The sequence below is a fragment of the Crocuta crocuta genome, unplaced genomic scaffold (assembly GCF_008692635.1).
Source record: "Crocuta crocuta isolate KB4526 unplaced genomic scaffold, BGI_CrCroc_1.0 scaffold260, whole genome shotgun sequence".
In the NCBI taxonomy this organism is placed as follows: domain Eukaryota; kingdom Metazoa; phylum Chordata; class Mammalia; order Carnivora; family Hyaenidae; genus Crocuta; species Crocuta crocuta.
Genome location: NW_027527525.1, coordinates 7,478,627 through 7,496,884, shown reverse-complemented (window position 1 = coordinate 7,496,884; position 18,258 = coordinate 7,478,627). Strand labels below are relative to the sequence as shown.

General features: G+C 38.6%; 1 protein-coding gene across 1 annotated transcript in view; it reads left to right on the top strand.

Moving 5' to 3' along the window:
• The window catches only part of COL14A1 (collagen type XIV alpha 1 chain), a 203,667-nt gene that overhangs the window by 62,798 nt on the left and 122,611 nt on the right, over window positions 1–18,258 (top strand). Inside the window, exons 13-18 of the mRNA XM_077764526.1 lie at window positions 1,567–1,706; window positions 9,385–9,511; window positions 11,126–11,265; window positions 11,761–11,893; window positions 13,198–13,257; window positions 15,045–15,187. Coding sequence (XP_077620652.1) covers window positions 1,567–1,706; window positions 9,385–9,511; window positions 11,126–11,265; window positions 11,761–11,893; window positions 13,198–13,257; window positions 15,045–15,187 — 743 coding nt within the window. The remainder of the gene's footprint in view (window positions 1–1,566; window positions 1,707–9,384; window positions 9,512–11,125; window positions 11,266–11,760; window positions 11,894–13,197; window positions 13,258–15,044; window positions 15,188–18,258) is intronic.

Here is an 18,258-nt window from a genome sequence, read left to right as displayed (position 1 = left end):
TGCTATATTTAACTGGGCTCCAGATAAATTTGGAGCCAAATGTGCACAATCTTTGAAATAATTCAATTACTTTTCTCTCTCCTATACTTTCTCGTTAGCCCCTTAAGTATGAAGAGAGTCACTAAGTTCTATAGGCTCTTTAATGCCAAATAATCAACGTGTATTGAATTAATGAAAATAGTTGGCCTTCGGGGTGAAGAAGCATCACACTTTGTGGCTCTGGCTGACAACCAGGATTATTTGTCTTCTAGGTTTTTATCCTGCTGGCTCTATTCAACACTATGTCACATGCTCTTGTATCAAATGATCGATTGCCTGGGTTAAACTCTAATTGCTCCTCTGCTCCTACTGTGACTTTAGCCAAGTTACCTCAATTTTATGACCTATATAATGGGGATATTGTAATCTCTGGACAGTCTATTGTAAGAGTTTAATGAGATACATGGATTATCATAATGATCAGTTCTAGACCTTCTCAGATTCATACAGAGCACGTGATAGACCTTAACAATTGTTTTTACTATAAACCTGTAAAAACGCATGAAACTGTCAAAGATTACTGACAAATTTTAATCTGTTGAATCAGAAGGGGGGCCTTGAAGAAGTACAAAAAGCTATGGAATTGATGGTCAAGGATCTGCGGAAATACCATTACCTCTTTAAATAAGTTGAAAGCAACAGCAAAGTGTTTATTTTTATTTAGTCTCACAAAGCCACTGGGATTTATCCAGGTCAGGACTCCTACTCATTGAGTCAACAAATATATATTGAGAACCTGCTACATTGGGGATAAAGCCGAGAACAAAATTAATCCCTAATACTCTGAAATTATGATTTATTGAGTGAGAGATATAGTAGACCAATAATAGTGCAATATAAAAAATAAACCAGGGTTAAGAGTTAGGTAGCATTGGGGTGGAAGGGTTACTTTACATACAGTGATCATGGAAAGCTTCAGTGAGCAGGTGACATATATTCAGAAACCTGAATCTTCGATGACTCAAAGGTTTTTGGCCTGAGCAATGGGAGGAATGAAATTTCCATTTGCTCAGAGGGAGAGATTGGGAGAGAAGATTGGAAGAGATGGCAACTTAACTGGACAAGTATGTTGGAAATGTCTAATGGATACCCAAGTGGAAAGGACAGAGGCCATCAACCTCATTTAACACATGCGAAATTGCAGAGAGGAGGAGTAGAGTGACTTTGCCAGAATCATATGACCGTTGAATGAAATAGCTAAGATTTAACTGCAGGTGCTCTGGTTTTTGATCTATTAGGTTTCTTATTTACAGCAGGCTGTAATAATAATAGCCTTGATTGGAGAAGAAGGGCACAAAGAATTTATCTGAATCTTATTTATTTCTAAGCATGTATAATTTGTCAATATTATTTGTTCTTTACAAGGAAATCTTTCTTTGTAAATTTGTTAATTGTCCTTGTTATAAGTTATTATCTGGGTGAATTTTTTCATATGTAAGTAGTTCAGAAGTCAAAGATGCTAGGGTTTCTTTTTAACATGTATGTTATTTAACATTTTAATTATTTTCTATTCCTCTTACTGCAAAGTGCCCTTAAGTCCACCAAGAAACCTCAGAATCTCCAATGTTGGCTCTAACAGCGCTCGGTTAGCGTGGGATCCAACTTCAAGAAGGGTCACTGGTTATCGAATTGTGTATAACAACGCAGATGGGACTGAAATTAATGAGGTAAACTGTGGATCACAATGTCTTTTTTATTTTTTCATTGTTTGTAATCTTTATTTTTGAAAGAGAGAGAAAAAAAGAGAGAAAGAGTACAAGTGGGGGAGGGGCAGAGATAGAGGGAGATACAAAATCCGAAGCAGGCTCAGGGCTCTGAGCTGTCAGCACAGAACCCGACGCAGGGCTCGAACCCATGAACTATGATATCATGACATGAACCAAAGTCGGACATTTAACCACCTGAGCCATCCAGGTGCCCCACGATGTCTTTTCTTTTGGTGGTTGTATATTAGTTTTTTATGACTGCAGAACCAATCATCCCAAAACTATAGTGGCTTAAAAAAATACTAATTGTTTATTTTCTCTCATGGTTTCTATGTGTCAGGTATTAGTGTGTCAACTACTTGGACATGTAGTTCTGGTTTCGGGTCATTCATGAGATGGGAGCCAAAGAGTGGCTGGATCTGGTGTCATCATAATGGCTCCTTCATTCATTTGTCTGGTGCCTGGTCTGGGAAGACTGGGTCAGCTGGGAGCCAGAGCAGCTCTCTGTACCTCTAAGTAGACTCTTCATATGATCCCTCCAGCATGGCAGCTTTAGAGGAACTAGACTTTTTACATGTTTGCTCAGGAGTCCCTAGACATGTGTTCAAAGAGACAGAGAGACAGACAGGAGAGAGAGAGAGCAAACGCAAACATATGCTAGGTGGCAGCTGTCACCTCTGCCACACTCTACTGGTAGGAGATCTCACAAATCTCGACATGGATTCAACATGGGGAGGAACATAGGCCCCACCTCTGGTGGGAGGCAGGAGGGAAGGGAGACGTATGTTGATGTGGCCATCTTTGAAGTATATAGTCTGCCTCTGTGGAAGGAGGTGAGGAAGTAGGTGTCTTCCTAGATGATATAAATGAGAATAATGACCGTATTATCCAGCGTATTTCTCTGCTGTTGAGTAAACTAGCATCTGAAAGATGCAAATCATATGAGCTAAATTCAAAACTGAAGGATTCAAGTTTTGTGTAGGAAGATGATTTGAAATAACAGAACTTATTAAAACTCATGAAGATACAGTATCTTATACTCAGTGACTAATACTCTTCATGAATTCTTTCCTTGGGAATATATTTTAAAAGGATAGATAGCAGAGTTATTATTATTTTTTCCTCAGCTTGGTCCAAGAAGTTAAGATCAAGGGTGAAGTACGCTAGATTACATCACTTTTATTTTCTGACCAAATAAAGAAACTATTTTCATTTGCAGAGACAAACTGTCTCCTACAATTAAATCCAAGCAGTAGTTTGCAGAATGGCCCCTCAAACAGGACATTGGGTACTGAATGGACAACACTGCACATTTGCTTATATTTTATATTTGTATATATTATAAAACGATCAGCACAAGAAATCTACTTAACATCCATTTAAACAATATATAGCTGTTGTGGCCTCTTATGATATTTTAGTTATTTGACTTAATGAAGAATGACCCCAGATTCATTTGTCGAGAGCTACATATGATTTTTTGTATGGTTTTTCGATCTTGGAGATGCCTTTGGCACTTGCTATTTCTAATTTGCATTGTGCTGGAAAACTAGAAAACTGTATTTGGTAAAACTGAATTTAAAACATGAGAAAATGGACTATGAATAAAAATCTGAGAAAACGTTTGAGTAAAATGCATAAACAATGTGTGGTTTTGTAACATTTTCTTTTTGACTGGTGTGTGTGTGTATTTGTGTGTATGTGTGTGTATGTTCTTATTTCTTAACTCTTAACCATACAATAGAGATTAGTTATTGCTTGACAAATGTATTTTGTTTACATGTAATATTACTTTGCCTAACCTGTAATATTACTAATTTGCCTAGTATATGATTTTAAGGGTAAGTATTCGTGCTGTATTTTGCCTTAAGTTTTATTAAAGCTTTTATTTATTGGTAATGCTACAATATTTTACAATTTTTTAGGAAATTTCTAAAACATTCTGAAAGGAACTTTAAAATGTCCCAAATAAAATCTACTTCTGTATAACATGCAATTGACTGTGAGCTTTTACATGTTATATGTAACATGCTTTACCTCCTGTTCCTCCCAACTTCCTTCCTTCACTTCCTTTTTCTTCCTCTCTATCCTTTCTGCATTACCTGTCTCCCCAGTTGCTTGGAGACCAGGGAAGAAAAATGAAACAGAGCACCCAAATGTTGGTGATGATGATGATGATGGTGGTGATGATGATGATGGTGATGATGGCGATGGTGGCCATACATGTTGAGCCAGCCACTGTTCAAAGAGCCCCCTCGTGCAATCCTTAGAGAAAACATGCTGAAAACATGTCATACAGAAGGCAGAGCCACCTCAGATAGCAAGTGCTAGGAGAGGATTTGGGGAAATGTACAAGCATGATGGAAAACTAAAGTGCTGCCATTTGAGTTTTATAAATGAAAGACCAGTTTTTAGACTCCGAGGCAAGTCCAGTTCCCGACAGCAATGACTCAACAACAGAGCCCAGAGCGGAACCCAGTCCCCCGTTCCTCATCAGGAACTCTATCTTCATCCCTCCCAGAATTAGGCTGAAATTAAGCTTTTAGGCCAGACTGTTTGAAAATTTTTCAAAAATAGTTGCATAACTGTGAGATCATGGTCATTTGTTATCATTTTCCCAAATTTTTCTACATCTTGAAAGTCCTACCAAGAGAATCAGTTCCAGAACTTAGTCTAAAACATAACTAACAAAAATATATGACACCTTACAGTTTTCATTTGGTCAAATAATCAATAGTTAATGTATAAAGTATGTTTAGAGTCAAATAAAATTCTTTAATGAATAAAATAGATCTTTCCAACAGATACAAAGATATACGTGGAAACATATATATTTAAAAGGTATATAGTTACATATATATGCTTTTATATATATATAAATGGATATATAAAGGGCCAAAACTGTGTGTGTGTGTGTGTGTGTGTGTGTGTGTACACTTTTTCCCTTTTCATCTCTTGGTATACCTAAGAAGCTTTAATATTTAACTATGTGGATGTCTGATATCCTCACTAAATTGCTATTGGTCATAGATTTGAGACTTAAGAGGTCAAAGCATAAGTATCCTTCCCAGTTAATTGTTTTACATCTGGAAAACTAGTTAAAGATCACTGGGCCTCCTGTTCCTTGTTTGTAAAATAGTTATTATGAATATCCAGGGTTTGGTGGGGGGAGGAGGAAGCTAAGTAAGACAATGAATGTGAAGTTCTTGGCACATTGTAAGTGCTCAGTAGACTCAGCTCTTATTTAAAAAAAATTTTTTAATGGTTATTTATTTTTCAGAGAGAGACAAAGTGTGAGCAGGGGAGGGCAGAGAGAGAGGGAGACACAGAATGCAAAGCAGGCTCCAGGCTTTGAGCTGTCAGCACAGTGACCAATGCAGGGCTTGAACCCATGTACTGCAAGATCATGACCTGAGCCCAAGTCAGATGCTTAGCCACTGAGCCACCCAGGCACCTCTAAACTCAGCTATTATAATCCAAAACAACAGAAGCAATATGCAAATATAATTTAGAAGAACATGTCTTGAACTCATATTATTTGAAATATAGATTGTCTTCTGTGAGTTGAGGTAATGAAGCCACACGGTAAATAGCGTTTACACGCATAGGCTTTAGAGTCTGAAACATTTTTCTTGGAGTACTAGGTACTAGCTGCTTTTCTGTTGGGCAAGTTCCTTAACTTTTCAGAATCTCATGTTTACCATCTTCAAACTAAACATAATAATTAGCTACACTACAAGGTTTTGGGCTAAAGATTAAGTGAACTAATGCATGTGAACCATACAGACAATATCCAATCCAAAGTAAACACGAAATGCTCAGGATGACCTATAATATTATCGGGCCCAGACTCAGAAGAAGATAATCCATATTTTCAGTTGACTCCTGCTATGTAACTAACACCCCCGCTGAAAATAACAAGGCATGATTGTGTAACCTGGCCAGAGCTCAGCAAGGACAGCTTGGTCTTGCTGCTCCTTGTAGTGTAGTGTCAGCTGAGGTGACTCTTGCACATTCATGTGGGAGCTTGACTGGGCCAGACCTTCCAAGATGACTTCACTCCTTTGTCTGGTGTCTCAGCTGGGGTAGCTGAGAAGGCTGGGAACTTGGCGTCTCTAGCAGAGTGGCTCAGGGCTCCAATTGGGTGAAAATGGAAGCTCCTCCCCCAGGGCTGACACTCCCTTATTTGACCTGTGGTTGATTTCTTAGCGATGCATATGGTTTCTGGATTGCTTCTTCGTTCAGATGAGCCCTCTATTATCTCTCCTAAAAAAGGAGATTTGGTGCTTCCTCTATGCATTCAAAAACATATATAATTCAACATGCAGTACTGAAGAAGTGAACCAAGGTCCTGCCCTGAAGGGGCTTACACTCAGTGCAGGAGAAAATACATTAAGTACATAGAATATGGAATAATTTCAAGCTGTGTTTGGTACTGGAGAGGAAACAAAAAAGGACAGTGTTAGGGGACAACCCTATGAGATACGTGGAAAGAGAAACCCCCCTGTGAGGAGGTAAAAGTTAAGCACAGTCCTGAGAGGTGACATAAGTCTAGTTTTTTTTTTTAAATTTTTTTTAATGTTTTATTTATTTCTAGGAGAGAGAGAGACAGCGTGAGCAGGGGAGGGTCAGAGAGAGAGGGAGTCACAGACTGAAACAGGCTCCAGGCTCTGGGCCGGCAGTCAGCACAGAGCCCGACGCGGGGCTCGAACCCATGAACCGTGAGATCATGACCTAAGCGAAAGTCGGACGCTTAACCAACTAAGCCACCCAGGTGCCCCATAAGTCTAGTTTTGAAAAGAGTTAGGGAGAGAGAGTCCCAGACAGAATGAATTGTGCATGCAAAGGCCCTGAGGTGGGAAAGACATGGACATCGACTTGACAAGTCAGTGTGACTGGGGTTCAGCAGGTGATCAGAACTACGGCAAGAAGGGTGCTTGGGTGGCTCAGCTGCTTGGGAGTGATCCAAGCAGTGCTTGTGTGATCCATCCCCACATTGGGCTCTTTGTTGACAGCAGCAGAGCCTGCTTGGGATTCTCTACCTCTCTCTCTCTGCCTCTCCCCCTGCTCATGAGTGCTCTCTCTCTCTCAAAAATAAATGAATTAAAAAAAAAAAAAGAACTGTGGCAAGAAAAATAAAGTAATCTAGTTTCATTCTTCTGCATGTTGCTGTTCAGTTTTCCCAGCACCATCTGTTAAAGAGGCTGTCTTTTTTTCCATTGGATACTCTTTCCTGCTTTGTCAAAGATTAGTTGGTCATACATTTGTGGGTCCAATTCTGAGTTCTTTATTCTATTCCATTGGTCTATGTGTCTGTTTTTGTGCCAATACCATACTGTCTTGATATTTACAACTTTGTAGTAGAGGCTAAAGTTTGGGATTGTGATGCCTCCCATTTTGGTTTTCTTCTTCAGTATTACTTTAGCTATTCGGGGTCTTTTGTGGTTCCATACACATTTTAGGATAGTTTATCCTAGCTTTGAGAAGAATGCTGGTGCAATTTTGATTGGGATTGCATTGAATGTGTAGATTGCTTTGGGTAGTAATGACATTTTAACAATATTTATTCTTTCGATCCATGAGCATGCAATGTTTTTCCATTTCTTTGTGTTTTCGTCAATTTCCTTCATAAGTTTTCTATAGTTTTCATCATACAGATTTCATGTATCCTTGGTTAGGTTTATTCCGAGGTATTTTATGGTTTTTTGTGCAATTGTGAATGGGAGCAGTTTCTTGATTTCTCTTTCTGTTGCTTCATTGTTGGTGTATAAAAATGCAACTGATTTCTGTACGTTGATTTTGTACCCTGCAACTTGGCTGAATTCTTGAATCAGTTCTAGTAGGCTTCTGGTGGAGTCTGTCGGGTTTTCGATGTAGAGTATCATGTCATCTGCGAAGAGTGAAAGTTTGACTTCTTCTTTGCCAATTCTGATGCCTTTGATTTCCTTTTGTTGTCTGATGGCTGATGCTAGGACTTCCAGCACTATGTTAAACAACAGTGGTGAGAGTGGACATCCCTGTCGTGTTCCTGATCTCAGGGGGAAAGCTCTCAGTTTTTCCCCGTTGAGGATGATGTTAGCTGAAGGCTTCTCATAGATGGCTTTGATGATGTTTAAGTAGGTTCCTTCTATCCCAACTTTCTCTAGAGTCTTTATTAAGAAGGGATGCTGTATTTTGTCAAATGCTTTTGCTGCATCTATCGACAGGATCGTATGTTTTTTTATCTTTTCTTTTGTTGATGTGATGTATCACATTGATTGATTTGTGAATATTGAACCAGCCCTGTAACCCAGGAATGAATCCCACTTGATCGTGGTGGATAATTCTTTTTATCTGTTTAATTTGATTTGTAAGTATCTTGTTGAGGATTTTTGCATCTGTATTCATCAAGGATATTGGAACTATGGCAAGAAGAAGGATCACTGCTCCAGATAATGCAAAGCCAAGGAGGTCATTGCAGGATACTAGGTTTTGGTCTGGAAGGCAATAGGTAGCCTTCCAAGGTTTTAAGTAGGAGAATGACTCATTTTAGATTTTGATAAAGGTCACGTTGACTGGTATGAACAAATCCATACAGTAAGCTTAGTCACTTTCTCCTTAACCTCAGGCACTGTCAAAGTTAGTCATCGATAATATCATAAAAACAGATCTCACTGACAGATCTCACTGACAGTTGCTCTGAATGTCTCTTGAAAACATTTTAAGGGGGATCCTTTTTTGGCAGAGTCTGCTCTCAGTTAAGTAGATTCATTTCTTCAATTCCCCAGAATATCTTTATAGCTAGAGCATCTTATTGTAAGTACCTCTCTTATAGGAGTTTTATAAGGGTTAAATGAGAGAATGTATAGAAAGTGCTTTAAGTGGGGCACCGCTTACTTGGTCTGTAATATGCCCCCAGTGCAACATAGCTCAGAAGCCCAAGATCCAACCTTTCAGTGATAAAGCCATATCTATTTTTTCTCTTAGTCGAGGATGGTTTTGGTCAGGGCTCTGTGTTCTAGATCCTTCTTCCATTTCTTCTTACTTTATGATTTCTTTCTTCATTCTTTGCTGTTCCTATTCCTAATCCTTCCTTTACCTGTACCCTTGGCTTTTATCCTAGGGCTTCATCCCTTATGCCTTCTAAAGAGATTGGTACATATCTTTCCCAATATGTCTCTCTGTGACGTAAAGATAAAGGCATATTTCACGTATTTATTATTATCTTTGTATGAATATCCCCTGCATGGCTGCTCATCTGTGCAACTCATACAGAAATTATGGTGTATTACTTAGTCACAGGTCAGCAGAGCCCAGGCAGTGAAGCCAAAAACTGGCTTTCCCTAGCAGATCAGGCTGGACACGTTAGATTTATTTCTAGTAGCACTATTGACTGTGTTCACTTTCCTTTCTGTGTCTTTAATGGGTGGACATAATATTGCTTGCAAAGACATCCTGAGAATTAACTGAGAGGTAATCTATTTAAAGGTGAAGGTTAAAAATGTGTAATATAGAAGTCGTTTATATAATTCAGTAATAGTTTTGAAGTATTTAGAGCTCAGCTGCTAAGCCAAATAAACTACAGACAATAATAAAATGCCCATACTTCCTGTATCTAGAGCATATCTTGTATAGTTATTATGACTTCTCTCTTTTGCAGGTTGAAGTCGACCCTGTTACTACGTTTCCTCTGAAGGGCTTGACGCCACTCACGGAGTACACAGTCGCCATTTTCTCTATCTATGATGAAGGGCAGTCAGAGCCTCTGACTGGAATTTTTAACACAGGTAAGCCTTATCATGGTTTGAAAGTTTCAAAGAGTGTATAGAAACCAGAAGGTGGAGCATCTTCTTTAATTGTGGTTTTGAAGAGATTGCATTTTAATATTTGTTTACATTGTATTCTTGTTAACCAAAACTAACAATTAGGTGACTAGAATGTGTACTGCCTAATTATTTCTATCAAAGCAGGGGAAAAAGAGGAAAGATCATCTAAATTCCAAAGAGCCCAGTTAAGTGAATGTATGTACTGCTCTCTTCCTAATCTCACACCATTTCTTTTGCTTTATGGAACTAAAAATTTCACAGCTTCTATTTTCATGTGTGTATATTAAGTTGAACTTCCAGAATTGCTGGTACTCAATAATGTTGTGACCTGCAGAAAGGACAGTTTCATACTATTTAACCTAAATCATCAATCTACAGCCAATAGTGTATTTTCATGCAGCCTGAAATATTGATGCAACAATATGGGATCTTTTAAATACTAAAATAAAAAAAAAAGTCACGACTGCATAATTTTCCTTTTCCATATATACCATGTAGTCAATAAATATAAAACTTTTTTGACTCTTGGTGGCAACAGTTCTGTTGTTTGCTTTCTGAGCCTAATGCTGATTACACTTGGAAGATAGCTGAGTGCTCTACTGAGGAGATAAGAAGCTATTTTGGGGGCATAAGAAATATACCCTATTGAGAAATAATTTTCACTGAAAGAAGTTCAGTAAGACCACACAGTCTCCTGAGGGCTAATTCCAGTTGACACTTTCCTGGTATCCTGTGAAGGAGGTTTAAAATCTCTGCTTTCAGAGGCACTTGGGTGGCTCAGTTGAATGTCTGACTCTTAATTTCAGCTCCGGTCACAATCACATGGTTTTATGAGTTTGAGCCCTGCATCAGGGAGAGCCTGGTTGGACTTCTGTCTCTCCCTTTCCCTTTCTGCCCTTCCCCTGCTTATGCTGTCTCTGTTTGTCTCAAATAAATAAACTTAAAAAATTTTTTTTAAAAATAAGTAAACTCTCTGATTTCAGACAATAGAAATCAAAATGACTGACAATGGTTAGATATTGTGCTCTAGCTGTCCATCCCAGAAGTGTGAAACTGGAAGGTCTGATGAATCATATTTCACTTCCGATAGCACCCACATGTATAAGATTAAAAGAATGAAGTTTCTTCTTTAACTTGTCACTAGTGCATGATTTAGGCATGAAAGCAAATAAAACTAAAAGGGACATTTCTCAGGCCTCAAAGGCAGCAATTTGTTAATTTCCTCAACATACTAAGAAAATAAAGCCTTTGGAAAATAATGAATACAACACTCATTTTTTTTTTTTTTAATAATTAGTGAAAAGAGTCAGAGAATCTAAAAGTTCTGGAAATTAGTGGAAGACTTAAAAAATGTGCTGTGTCCATGGTCTTCCTAATTATACTGTGGGTAAATGCTGGCACAAGAAACTTAAGTCCACACCAGACTGATGGGTGATGCTTTCTTGGCTACCATGTACTGTCTTAATGCTAGAGGTTCCTCAGAGGTTCTTTTCTTCTTGTGGTCCTGGGAGCTGCTTGAGTTTGGCTTTCTTGCCTTCTCCATTCCCTGACAAAGTGTCCTTCCTTGGCTCACAGAGGAAGTTCCAGCCCAGCAATACTTGGAAATTGATGAGGTGACGACAGATAGTTTCAGAGTGACCTGGCATCCCCTCTCGGCTGATGAAGGGCAACACAAGTTGATGTGGATTCCAGTCTACGGAGGGAAGACTGAAGAAGTGAGTTGTCTGAAACAGACTGAAAAGTAATCCGGAGCATTTTCCCTGGAAGTGAATACCCACTGCTGCGTTGGTCTTGATCTTCACTTTAAAAGAGATTGAGAATCCCAGAAGTAATTAATATTTTGCCTGGCATGGAGTTACAGAAATGTCAAATTATACGATTTTTCTAAAATTAAAATGGCATTTCTAAGATTAAAATAATTTAGTTCTATATTTTATATATTTTCAGATTTTTTGACTTTCATAAATGACTTTGAATAAAACTTCAAGTGGCACTTTTACATTAATAGCTTTTTTGTTGAGGGAATTGAAAGGAAAGAAGTCTCTGGTTTGACTTTAAAGCTGAATTCAATGGCCCTGGAGTTCTTTGTGCTTAGTTGTTTCTTGTTTATGTTTAGGATGACATTTTTCCTTTTTATTATTTTTTTATTAACTTTCATCTCTGATATTCAAGTAAATCCAGTTATTGAGCACCAAATAAATGCTTTCCAGGTTGTCCTAAAAGAAGACCAAGACTCATATGTTATTGAAGGCCTGGAGCCCGGCACTGAATATGAAGTCTCATTGTTGGCTGTGCTGGATGATGGAAGTGAGAGTGAGGTGGTGACCGCTGTAGGGACCACACGTAAGTCTTGGTCTGACTGAGATGGACTTCATCAATTCTCATACCCACCCACCTACCAGGTCCTTTCCCATCCACCTCATCCTGGGCTACAGAGGCTTCCATTTCTCTGTGTCCCCTAGAAGTCTTCCAGTATCTTCATCTTTCATGAAACCAATATGTGAAGTGTAGTAGAATCTTAACCATTATCACCATAAAGGCAGAAGCCATATCTGTCTTGTTCTCCATTATATCCCCAGTAATGAGCCCAGTACTTGTTATATTTTGACTGTGTAATAAACACTTATTGAATGGATGGAGGGATGGATAAAATAATTTATAAATGAATCAATGAGTGAACAAATAAAGCTAGGGCAAGCATGTCCAAGAGCTTTTGGAATTTCCCAAGTCAATGTTGGTTCCAACAATCTTGTATGAAATTCACTTGCTGACCCATTCATCCCTTCATTTTTAAAATATGAGGTATTAACCACATATTAAATTTTCTTTGATTGGGTTCCCTGGAATCAGATTCTGAAACAGCAAATTGCATCCAGAAGGTTAATTGGAGAGTGTAATTGGGAGATACATCTGTAAGGAAGTAAGAATGGCAGGATGAGGAACAGGGAGAAGCTAAAACTGAGCCTTTGGCTAATTCTACTAGGAGTTCTGGACCTGGGATGACCCTCCCAATTTGTCCAAACTGAGTCAAAGGGGGTGAGCCTTTGGATCCCCAGTCACTGGAGGTAGGCCATTCCCTGCCAGAGCCTGTGACCTCAGATGAGGCAGTTCCCAGAGCTCTGAGCCATTGGCAGCCAGTATTTCTGAAGCTGGTGGTGAGTGTGTTGACCCCGAAGAGGAGCTCTAGGTGGAGAACCACACAACTGCTCCATTCCACTGGTTGCCCAGGGTGAATACGAGAAGTAGAAAATGTGCTTATTTTCCTTCTTGGTGGTTTTGTTTGAAATCCCTCCCACAACTTGATTTTCAGCACTGTTTGTTTTCCCTTAATTACCATGGTTATGCCCTATTTCACAGTAACTGGGAGGTTTCACAGTTTTATATGTGTAATTCAAATATTTATATGAAGAATAGTATCTGTGATTAGAAGCATTACTGCTTTGGGTTTTAGCTTCCTTATCAGCAGAATAGATACCATGTCTGCCTTGTTTACAGCTCATGTCTCCATGTTTGCAACCATAGTCCAAGGTGGTGGGAAGAAACAAGTGAGATAACATAGGTAAAATTTTCCTTGAAAAGTATAAAATGCTCTAAAAATGTGTCGTTACTATTATTACTGAATTTTAAAGTAATGCATATTTTTTTAGTTGATGGTATTTGGACAGAACCAGCTACAACCATTGTCCCCACCAGACCTGTGACGACAGGTAAGGACAAATAGAAGAAGCCCATTTTTCCATAAGAAAAGTTTGATTTAAATGGAAGTGACATTATCCCAGTTTTATTGATTTTATATTATTATATATTATGTTATATGTTTATATTATTATTTTTATTATGCCCATTCAAATTTTACCCCTCTCAGAACCTCTCAACCTCTTCTTAGCCCTAAATGCTAATGAGTCTTCTGACCTCACTGTTCCATCCCTCTTACCTTTTCCATCTTTGTTTTGGGTTCCTATTTAGTCTTTCAGATGTTCGCACAGCGAGCACCAAGAGTCTGTCCCTTCCCTTGATCTCAGTGACTTCTACTGCTGTCTGTTGAGAATTACTCACATCATGGCATCCTTACATTTCTGTGGGTAATGGAGACTTGACTTGTCTAATGGACTTTCTATCTCAGCTGTTTTCTCCTTTAACTGAACTTTCCCCCTGACAGTATAGTACACCTTTCAGCTAGCCATCAAAGTCAACTAAGTAAAATACAAATTTGATTATACCATTAATTTCCCTACCTAAAACCCTTCAGTGGCTCTCCATTGCCCATTCATTCATTCACTGATTCATTCATTCTCCAGTTAATCTTTATTGAGCCCTTCTTTATCACAGTGCCCCCAAATCTCTTTATCATAACATCCAAGATCCTTCTGCTTTTCTTCTTGGACTCTACCATATTTTTCAAGCTCTCTCACTTCCTTCTGCCTTCTAGAATTCCTAGCCCTCTGAAGGTGAGACATTGTTTCCCATTCCCACTGCCTGGTACCCTTCTCCAGTTTTTCCCACCAAGTGTCCTGCCTCATCTGTGACATTTTTAGTATTTTTATCAAGTGTTAATCACTGTGTATCCCAAGGCCTAACATGATCTGACATACAGGAAAAGCTCAATGAATGTTTGCTGAATGAATGAATGAATGAAGAGAAGAAAGAGTCACGGGAGCTGGATAGAATGACAGGAAGTCAGATGGGATAAATGAGGAATCCAGCATCTGGGGAGATGAGAAGGAATGTGTCAGAGAACACAGGTGAAGGAGTTTTTTGGTCAGATATAAGAGAAAGGGTAATGTGTATGTGGGCTGAGTGGGTAGAGGCAGTCATGGTGAGAGATGCATGCTTTGAGTGATGAGTGTCGAAATAGAAATGGGGGAACAGGTGAATAGGATGTATATTGGATGGCAGATCATACACTGAGGCTGACCACATCTGGACCCCCATTTCTGCTTCTCCAGCAGAGCACTGGTGGGAAGTTTTCATGGGGATGCTGTCCTGTAGGCTTCCCTAGTCTAAGGGCTGTTCCCTTCACTGGCTATATACAGAGCTGATAGTTGGGGGGCCCATAGTTTCACCTTGTAAGCATCTTTCAAACTCACTTTTTTTTTAATGTTCATTTATTTTTGAGAGAGAGAGAGAGAGACAGAGTATGAGCAATGGAGGGGCAGAGAAAGAGATAGAATCAGAGGTAGGCTCCAGGCTCTGAGCTGTTAGCACAGAGCCCGATGAAGGGCTTGAACTCATCAACTGCAGATTCATGACCTGAGCCAAATTCAGACGCTTAACTGACTGAGCCACCCAGGTGCCCCCAAACTCATTTCTGTTTGCTACCAGGAGGTATGATGGCCCCCAATTAACCACTGAAGCTGAGCTGTTCTTCATATGGTTCTACATTAGAGAAATACATTAAGTGATATTTGTTGCCATGCCCACAAATGGTCTCTGGAGCTCATTTTAGAAGATGATGGGTTAAAAGTTCTTTAATACTTGGTTGTGCTTATTCCAGTTTTCCGGACAGGAATCAGAAACCTGGTTGTAGATGATGAGACCACTTCCAGCCTGCGGGTAAAATGGGACATTTCAGACAGCAGTGTGCAGCAGTTCAGGGTGACCTACCTGACTGCTCAAGGGGACCACGCAGAAGAAGTGGTAGGAACGTTCTGTATGCATACGGCTGGCTAGAAACTACCCAGTTTCCTCACTAACAGACCTAACGAGGCTCTCTCCAGAGATCAGCGCAAGCTTTACTGCTTATTTACTGGTGACTCTGCCATCTCCAGAAACTAATGTTTTCTGTTAATCCAAACTTAACTACTGGTTTCTCAATGACCTTTCTATCCCTAAAACTTGCTCCGCATACAACTTACTTCAATCGGTAAAGCTGCTGAACCTTGTTTCCTATGCTGCCTTGATGATTTGATAAAGGACCAAAGTTGCGTCCATTGTACACTTGTCTCTATGTATATATATGCTTCACCCTTGAACAACATGGGCTTGAATCACACAGATCCACTTACATGTGGATTTTTTTTGATGAATGTAGTACTGTGTGTATTTTCTCTTCCTTCCGATATTAGTTTTTTAGAAAATTTTTTTCAGTTTATTTGCTTATTTTGAGAGAGAGTGTGTGTGTGCACAGGTGCATATGAGTGAGCTGGGCAGGGGGGCGGGGAGGGGGGAGAATCTCAGGCAGGCTCTGCACTGTGGGTGCCAGCCCAACAGGGGCTTGAACTCCTTGTGATGTTCTCAATAACATTTTATTTTCTCTAGCTTACTTTAAAGCAAGAATATAGTATGTATGTATATATAATATACATAACATACAAAAAATATGTGTCTATGTTATTGATAAGGCTTCCGGTTAACAGAAGGCTATTGGTAGTTAAGTTCTTGGGGAATCAAAAGTTATAAACAGATTTTGGACTGTGCAGGAGGGTCTCCAGCCATTACCCCCATGTTGTTCAAGATCAACCATATATAATAATCATATAAACTATATGTATCAATAAACTATATATATATGATTCCAAGTTTCTAAGCAAAACATGCATGAAAGGTGATCTTTATGTAGTTGAAGTGTTCCTAATAAAACAGCATCCATTAACACATATTTACATTTTTCACTGACATCAACTCATTTTGAGCATCTTTATAGTAATTTCTAACTTATTCTTAAATATGAATTATCTCCCTTAGGGGATTTGGATTTTTATATGCTGAGTTTTCTTTGTTTCATCTAATTTGGTTTTCTACATTAGAAACCTGGGTACACTTTTAGTTGTGGCCTTCCTGTACTTTCTAAATATTTTATTTATTTTTGAGAGAGAGAGACAGCCAGCCAGCCAGACAGAGCATGAATGGAGGAGGGGCAGAGAGAGAGAGAGGGAGAGAGAGACAGAGACAGAATCCTAGGCAGGCTCCAGGCTCTGAACTGTCAACACAGAGCCCAACATGGGACTTGAACTCATGAACCTGAGCTGAATTTGGAGTCTTAAATGACTGCACCACCCAGGTGCCCCCTTTAATCTTCTTACTTTATACCATATCATTCCTTTTACTCAAGAACCTGAAATTGTTTACAAGACATGCTTCCCATCACACCAGATAACTCCAGTTTTCATCAAAATGAGATTTTTCTTTTTCATCATGGAATATGCTCTAGTCAGCCTCATTGCTTGCATTTCCTGCCCTCTGGTGCATTATTTTGAGATATTCTAGGAAAGGTATCTCCAAATTCATTATTGCTCAAGAATAACATTATTGTCCTTCCTTCCTCCTCCATACTTACAAAGTCTTTGGTGGAAAGTACATAAACAATTATTTGAGCCCAAAATTCTCTCAGCAAAGTACTTAATTTCAGGCTGATAGAGAAATTATTTATGGAATTATTTACAGTGATAATACTGAAGATACACACATCCACTGTGAATAGCCAGAATGTCCATGAAATTGGTCTGGGAGTGCTTTTAGAAAGTTAATGGACACTTAAACAAAATAAATCGTGTTATAAATTCACCCGGGTCATACACTTCAAATGACCCATGATTGAAAAATTCAAAATAAAATTGTACCTAACAATGGTAACTCGGGACATAATTTAGATGTTTTATTTTCCGTTTCTGTCCCGTATATCAATGTAGTTCCTAAAAATGAAGACCCTTGAAAACTTCCCAGAATAAAAGTTTGTTTTTTATTTTTTGTTTCTACTCTTTCCAAGAAACACATTGAACGTCTGGCTAAATTATTCGTGCTAATTTGGAAAGAGTAACAATTTAATCTCATGCATGCACTTGTAAGTTATGCAAGGTAAAATAATAATAATATTTACTTTGGGTTGTCTCTAGATAATTTTGCTAGTTTCTTTCATTTCACACTGTTTATTTTGAAACACTTGGACACCTACGTGCAGGAAAAAAAAAGATCAAAAGTTTGAAACACCCATGTGCCCTAGTTAAGCAAACCCTTCATAAAAATGAAAACTATTGATAAATTTGGTAGTGATTATCTACTGTGTAGAAATGTTTTTGCTAAACAGAAGGAAGTACTGTAGAATTTCTTAAATATCATGCCTTTTTCCACTCAAATTGAATTTGTGCACACTTAATTTACAGGCATATTTTCAGGGACCCAGATGAGGATTAATTGAGAATTTATATCTCGGTGTTTCAGGAAATGTTCCTTCTATACAAGTATATTATTATTGGAGACAGAAAGTGGGTGCATCTAGATTTAGATTATAAAACAAAAGCAGAGCTAGCAGTTATAGATCTCTATCAAAATCCATGGGCCTTGAGTGCCCACCAAATGAATACCTTGAAATAATAATGCGTGGCAGGGAAAGGAAGGTAGCTGAAGCCCATTATAAAAGTGAGAAAAAGATATGTCCAGATGAGAGAAATGCCTCTTACCATCTTTCCAAATTTTCCTTAACTATAAAAGCTAATTAGATTTGTTTCAGGAAATGATGGATCAAAGAAATGTATAACATTTGTAAACCAAAGTAAAGCTTCAATACATGTAAAACAAGAAGAATTCAACTTTCTTTTCCAAGTGAGTAAGTGAAGTATTAATATATTTTCTAAGCACAATTAAATCTACCAAATCTTTCCAATAAAAAAGATTTTGAACTATTAGGAGGTAAAACTACCTGTCCAGTATTTTGTAAGGACTGACTTCTAACTCTGCTCTGAAATACGGTGGAATGGCAATGAATTTGCCCT